The 7690-nt window shown below is 41.7% G+C and overlaps 1 protein-coding gene across 1 annotated transcript in view; it reads right to left on the reverse strand.

Annotated features, from left to right (window-relative positions):
* fubp3 (far upstream element (FUSE) binding protein 3) overlaps positions 1-7436 on the reverse strand; it is a gene marked incomplete in the record, with an annotated part of 22908 nt that extends 15472 nt beyond the window's left edge. Inside the window, 2 exon segments of the mRNA XM_035668323.1 lie at positions 2484-2595; positions 7323-7436. Coding sequence (XP_035524216.1) covers positions 2484-2595; positions 7323-7418 — 208 coding nt within the window.
* Between the last annotated feature and the right edge of the window lie 254 nt (positions 7437-7690).

A 7690-nucleotide genomic window follows, 5' to 3' on the forward strand; every position in this document is an offset into this window, starting at 1 on the left:
AAAAAAAAAAAAAAAAAGAGTGAGTCAGGGCTGGAGGAGACGGGAGCAGATGGATATGGTCCTGCCAATCCTTCGTGTTTGTGTCTGACCCACAGCGGGGGACTTTCACCAGCATGGTAATCAGGTCTGTGAGTGTTTGAGTGAGTGTTTCAATCAGAGCCGTTCAGACAGCCGGGTCAGTGGCTGCTGGTCATGAATTGAATTTTGACAGATAGCACCGAGCAAGGGTCCTGCAGGGTCAGTGGAGGATGTGCTGCCACGGACGTGAACACCTGAGTTGATATCTAGCAGCTTCAATCAATTTTATGGTTGTTTGCCCTGATTTCACTTCTTCTGGAAATGCAACGGGGTTAACGCTTGAGAATGGAACAGCTATGAATATAAAACAGGAGGTGAATTCATACAAGGACAAGACTGCAAGATAAAAAATGAATGCCTTGAGTCCATTTGTGTACTTGTACATGTGATAATTAAAGGAGAGCAGCTAACTGCAGTACTGGCCTGATACTATTTATGTCATTTCCCCCATACTGTGGGACAACCTTGACTGAGAAAAGCTGAGGACAAATTGTTGCAAACAATAACAGTGCGTCAAACAAACCTAAACCAGAATTGCATACAATTTATCTATCCATGCATTCAGGGCTGAACTATCGTACAAACAACTGTGACAAGATAAGAGGAGGACAAGATAAATGACTAGTGTTTCCACTTCATGGGTATGAAATGGATCAAATGTTTGTTGTGTGCAAGGCACAGCCAGATAGAGTGACACTTTCTGTCACTACACTGCAGTGTCAGATACTTAATACTCTATACAAACATGAAGAAAAAAAAAAACCCATGGCTCTCATTTCAGATTACAGTGTTTCCCATACATAGCTCCATCTGTGGTGCACTGACAGTTTTGCAACAACTACACAGAGTCATAACAAAAATCCAATGATTCAATTATTAATCACCTCGTAAAGCTACGTAAATGGGAAAAGTCAGGAAATAGAGCTTCTGTTTGACAGGGAGGAGTAAAGGTAAGGTTTCAAAAGCATTATTAGGGTTATTACCCCTCCTTAAAAAGGGTACTGTTAAAAAGGAGCTGCCACTAGTATAACTGTGGATCAACGTTTTTATGAGTGCGTCCCTGTTTGATCTCAGGCATGCCCATTATTTCAACGGACTGGTGGCTACATGAGGAGGAGACTAGTTGTTTTGCATATTCCCTTTTTCCTAGTAGTAGTAGTAACAGTTTTTGGAACATAAAAGGCAAACTTTAAAACTACTCCTTCCAGTGAATGATGGGAGATGAGGGCCGTCTCTCAGCACTATCTGCAGCATGTGACAGAGTAGCCTACGAATCACAGTTGGTGGTGCAGCTGTGTCGACCCGGCCTGGAGGTGTTGACCGTGTTACCTCGTCCCTAGTCTCTTACAGCCAAGGCAATCTCCACAGTTTGTTTTAGCGCTGTGCCAGATGCTAATATGCCGTGTTGTCAGCTCCTGCCGGCGCCAACGCCAAGGCAGAAGCAGAGCTGATAGCTGAACATGCTAACACTATATTACGGAGCTCTGTTGTTTATTTTAGGAGATTATAACAGCTGCACACTGGACAATGTTCTGCCAGCATTTCAACAGTATGTGGCCCTTCCCACAAGAAGGGAAAAATCTTTCACATATTCAAATTACCCATTGCTCTGGTGCTGTGTTCAGTGGCTGTTTACCCGGTGTGAAAAACAACCATCCAGTCAGACCTTTGTAGGCAAGATTAAGAATGAGGATGTTATCTTCCTCCAGCAGCCAGAAAGACTGCCACGGAAATGGACAAGTCAGGCTGAATTCAACACAGCTGTAAAAACTGGCATATTTGTATATAGTTTAATAATAGCTATTTTATTTCTACTTTTACTTTTTCTATAGTTTTCTAATTTAATGCATGTCTAATGTATGTTTGTATGCTGCTACTGGATGCTTGAATTTCCCTCGGGATAAATAAAGTATCTATTTCTTTGATCAGCATGAAAAGTATATATTGAAAAAAAAAAAAGGTAACTACTCCAAGAAACCACTGCTGCAGCTTTTGGAAAATTGTTTGTGGTTATGTCACTGGTTAGGGGAAAATAACAACCCTTCCTGAACAGAAATGGCAACATGTCATATCAGATAATGAAATGAAACGAAATAGCAATTTAGTCTGATTTTTATGCAAAACTTCATAAAAAGGTGGTTGGAGCAAACACTGACATAAAGCAACACAAACACAGCGTTTGAACAGCCAGAAGAAGCCACTTAAGAGCGTCTCCTTTCTACGGTGAGGGGATAAACACATTGAGAGCTTTTATAGCACGGTGTTGTTTTTATGAAGGTGCCCATATACCTGTTCTGCAGGATAAAAGCTAAATGCTCAGACAGACAGAGTGGTTGTGAATGTGGACCAATATGTCAGAACATTCTGCAGAGCCATGGTGTGCATGTGTATAACTGAAGGTTTACCTCCATTGTCTAGTGAACGTTTCTGGCCTCCAAAGCCATAGAGGGAGGGGTCTAGGACAGGAGAGGAACTGTTCATGTTGGGCATCTGGTCTCCTCCCATCTTGGCTGCCATCTGGAGATACACAATAGTCAAACAGACGAAATAAGAGGTGAAAAGTGGATATGCGATGATATTCTCTTCCAAACATACATTTCCTTTCCAAGACAACATCTTGGACAACCATTCATGATAAGTGTGACAATTGCTTTTCTTCTTGTTTTCTTAAAAGCACTGCTGTGAAGTTGGGGCCTTGACAAAGCCATCTGTTGTGAAAAGTGTTATCTTCTTGACAGCAGCTGAAAACTGCTCTTTGTGCGACAGTATAGCAGCTTGAAGCAGCCTGCTACAGTTCTTGTTGAGACTACTGACACTGGTGATTCCCTTGAAATGCCCGTCATGTGCCGGCGTTTACAAATGACACAGAACCTCATGGCACACAATAGCTCAACAGACTGGATATGCCAGCAGATGAGTTGCAAGTAAGTTATGACGGCTACTTAAAACTACATTTCCAGCTCCTTATTCAACCCTTAAGGTCACAGGTCACACAGATCATAACAGTATTTAATTGCCTAATGTGGAAAAAGGATGGCTGGACTTTGTTCAGAGCAGATTCAATCATTTGTGTCACTTTTATAGTTAATTGTACTATATTGTAAGGTTTTTTTTTTTTTTAATTTGTGTCTGTAAACTTCTAAATATGCAATAAACCAGAGCCAATATAATACCAGTGCCGATATAATACCAGTTTATGCATGACTTAATTTTGATACCTTACTTTGACAAATATAAACACGTTGTCAGAACTTTGCCTACGGTAAATAAAAAGAAAAAATAATAATAAATCGAGAACTATCTGATCAAAGAATAATTAAACAATAATAGGTTTTAGACACTTGTTGGCAGCTTTTCGATCCTTTTTTTTTAAATTTAAAACTAAAAAAAGTATTGAGGCTCACTAAGCTGCAGCACTATTAGTGTTTACTTTTGCAGTTCACCCATGGAGCCATCACTGGCCTGTACATTTCTGGCCACCCACGAGACACATTTCTCCACGTTTCTTCTGTAGTGAGAGAAACTGTCAAACCCCTGCATACAACTTCAAGAGTGCACTTATTTGTATTGCAGCTTAGCTAAAAAAAAACCTATCTATTTCTACCACAGCCTAAAGCACACACTCGTGTTCTGCAGTGATGGACATTTAAATCTTCAGTTACGCTGCTTGAGAGCGCCAACAGCATTTTCCACTCCTCCTTAATCTGCCACCTCTCCTTCCACACAAAAGTATAGCATTTCAGTAAATTACACTAAATTGACATCTGTGCCTGACTGGAATTTTTTTTTCACAATATGAAAATATAGTGACGGCAATTAGAGTCTTCCATCACTTTCAGGGATAATTATCTACTTCAGAGCCCACCGGTGGAAGTGAGAGGGGTGCAATGGAAATAAGAAGGCAGAAAAAGGAAGCAGGTGTGGGGTTGCTGTTTTCCATGACATTACTTTGTATGTCAAGCAGCCTGAAAAAAGCATTTCACTGCTTACACTTTGCGAAATCTATGTTTCTCTGAGTTTTGTTTAAATGAATCTGAGAAGTGTTTCTCCAAAACACCTGTCAGTTTTATCTAAGACTTTCCAATAGCACTGCTGGGAAGTGGCAGTGTCACGTTTCAGGGCTAATGAACTACATGGTATCGGATTAGTACACAGACATGTGTACGTCGATACCCGATACCACATTTGAAGAAGTATCGGAACAACTCTAGTCAGCTGTGTCCGTAACTGTATGGGTGGAGGTTAGTTTAGTTTTAGGCTATGACTTGATTTAGATTTGAACAACTATACTGTGAATGTGGACGCAATAAAAACAAAGTAAAGGAGGGGAGCGAACACAGAGTCAACAGACTAACTAGGTTGTTTTGTCTGTCCCACTCCTGAACAGATGTTGGCTTTGATACAGTTTTTTTTTTTCCAACTGAAAAGAAGACGGAAGGACAAAAGATTTAGCTAAACAGATTTTTCACTGTGGGCAGAGATACCTATGAAAACGATCTGAAGATGCTAGTGTGGACGCAGGTTGTTTACATCTTTTTAAATTGGTTAGTTTAGACTTTGTCTCATGCGTAATAAATTCTGGTCGTTTCAGGTCACCAACAGTGAATCTTTTTATAATAAACTACACTGACACTGAATGTGCATTTAAATTTAAAATGATTGACCTGGGTGCACCACATAGAATCAAAGAAGCATGTGCATCCACATAAAGACCTTTGCTCCAGGAGGTGTGCTGCGGCAGTCGAGTCAGGTTTACAGTCATGCAGTCTGGTGGATTCTGTGGCAAAACTGTCTAACCTACAGCAGAAACCCTTCGATGTCCACCGAGGCCTCTGGGTAAACACCACCGTGGACTGGAGTGGCCAAGACCAACTCACTTCTTGAATGCAATCTTTACTGAGAGAATATCTTTCAAAAAATTAAATAAATAAATAGTAAACAGTCAGCTTTTATACTTTTAACCCTTAAAATGTGTACTTAAATGTCTGATGTGTCTACATTACAAGTGAAATTGTGTGACATGTGCGGTCACGTGGGAACAGAAGTATGGACAGTTTATATTTAGGGTCCATTGGACAGTGTGGCACAACTGGTTTGTCACCACACACTACTACACTATTCATGACTGACTTCCACTAAGTCATTTGTTACATTTTACAAGAGATAGTGTTTGTTTTTAATCGGTTTACAGAAGGTTAGTGTTAATGGTTGTTTAAGATCAAGCAGGGTACATTTTGTGACAATTTTAAAAAAGTGACACTGAGCAGAAACAGCAAACAGGAAGAGGCAGAATGTCATAATAAGCAAATGGGAGGCTTACTGCAGAGGTCAACATCTGGTGGTTAAGGCAAATGAGTTAATTGACCTTTATACAATTGTGTGCTTTGCTTTGTTTGCTCTAATAGCTGTTTAATAATAAAAAAAAAAAAAAAAAAAAACAGAGCAGTTAACATGAAATGTACTGCAAAGCAATTTCAGCTCATGCAGCTTCAAGATTTAATGTCAAGTCACTTTCACCGGCTGCTGCTGATCGCTATAACTGCTGCTCACCGAGTGTTAAGACGCATTACAGCAAGGCCTTCACTTCCCATCGCTCAGACGTATGCCACATTTGACAAATGTCATATGATTACACAGGAAAAACAACAGGATTACTTCCCTTTTCTATTAAGTACATCTGGGCATTCGCATTTTAACTCACGAGAACACCAAAATCCACAATTTAACATCAACCACAAACTAAATGTGGCACAATTAAATAGCCGTTGATAAGTTTTAATATGTGATCCATTCTGATCTTTATCTTCGACTATTAATGCCAGTGTCTGTGGCATTCTGATGACGCAACAGTGAGGCTCACGGCCCACAATCAAATCCTTTATGTCCTACTCGTTGTTAGTGTTAAAGACGCCGATGTGAAATGTTCCTCCTCCGATGGCAGTTTTTTGTTTCAGTTAATCTGACATCTTGTGAACAAGGTGTGAGCAAACAGGCGGAAGTTGTGGAGGAAGGGACATTTATGGACAGCTGCACCCACTTGACGTGTCATGTTTTTAATCTGGGTGCAAATTAACCAAACTTAAAACCCATGTGGCTAGATTTTAAAATGCACTGATAAGGTGGACTAAACTCTTTTTATATCATTATACAAATTAAAAAAAGGGCTTAAAGCACGAACACCATTCGAGCCTCGGTTACAATCTACACAGGAGGAACGCTCAACTGGTAGCTGTATGACTAAAGTCCAGTTTACACACTATTAACTGCAGTCAGTGGTACACTAATCTTCTATTACAGCAAAAAGACAGCTGTACTTTTGACCAGCTTAACGGAAACCCAACTACAGGGCACCATCTCTGCTACACCTGAAACCAACCACTATCAGTGCACTTTATTATTACACATTTTTACAGGTATTTTCCAGGCAGCAATGGAAAAATCCAAGTGTGCTCAACAGGAGGAGTGGAGGGGGGCTTATTTGAACAGATGACGTTACATTACATGGCCTTACTCCAACGCTGCCTGTTAGGACACATAGTACCACACACGTTAGCCACGTTAGCTCACGCCTGGTGTATTGTGTGAGAGACTGCGCTACAAGTTTTATACACAACCAAGAAAGGGGGCATGTTGGTGGGGGGGGTTTGAATGTTAGTATTAGCATGTGATTACTGCTCGAGCTCTCAAGTGTGTCTTGTTTTAACTGGGGCAACAACCACTTGTACAAAACTAGCAAGCTGACTGTACTGACAGCGTGTCACACAGTCCCGGTTGTTCAGGCTTTTCACGTCCAACCTAAATATTAGCTTTCAGACACGTTGTGGGTCCGAGCTGCAGGCTATCACACTTGTGGTAGGCGAGTTAGCAAGCTAAGCTAACTGGAACTTCTGAGACTTGACAACAGGTTGCAGTGTGTCGGCTTAACTTACTAAAGTTGCACAAACTTCGACATTTTAAGAGGCCTTCGTGTTTTTAGCGTGAGACTCGACTCGCCTGGTGGTTGTGACAGTTTCGACACTGTTAGTTAACGCGTCTTCCGTCCCGTGTAAACTCTAATCTGTCCTCTCTCCGCTATGCTGTCTCGGCTATTTATCGTTAGCTCGCTAGCTTGCTGGGTGCATGAGGAGTGTTTGCAGTGAGGGGGTCCGGGGTGCCCCGACCCGAGTCCTGCCCTGCTCCGCACGCAGACACGCTGTGCTGTGGTCCGAAAGCGGTACACTTGTGTTCGCTGAAGAGCATTTTACCTGTCGGACCCGGCGTATCGTGTCTGCGAAGTCATCTTTCGTTCCGGGCTGAGCCACCGAGGCCTGTCCCTGAACCAGCTCCGCCATCATCATCATCCGCCTCGGCAGCTGAGAGCCACACTTAAAAAAAAAAAAAAAAAATATACATGTGTAACCAGCAGTGTCAGACAGAATGAATGCCTCCTTATGCTGAATTGTAAAGGCAGGGATAAGTGATGGGCACGGGACAGCCGACCTTTGCTTTGGCCTCTTTGCTCCACCCGTTTTGACAGAGGAAGAAGGCTCCACACCATTTATTTATTCGAACCATTTCAGCTGCGAGCAGCCCTTCAGCAGACATGAGTCAAGAAGGCCCACGTCCTTCCTTC

This window comes from Morone saxatilis, unplaced genomic scaffold, assembly GCF_004916995.1.
Source record: "Morone saxatilis isolate NCDOM2014 unplaced genomic scaffold, NCSU_SB_2.0 Contig21, whole genome shotgun sequence".
In the NCBI taxonomy this organism is placed as follows: Eukaryota; Metazoa; Chordata; class Actinopteri; family Moronidae; genus Morone; species Morone saxatilis.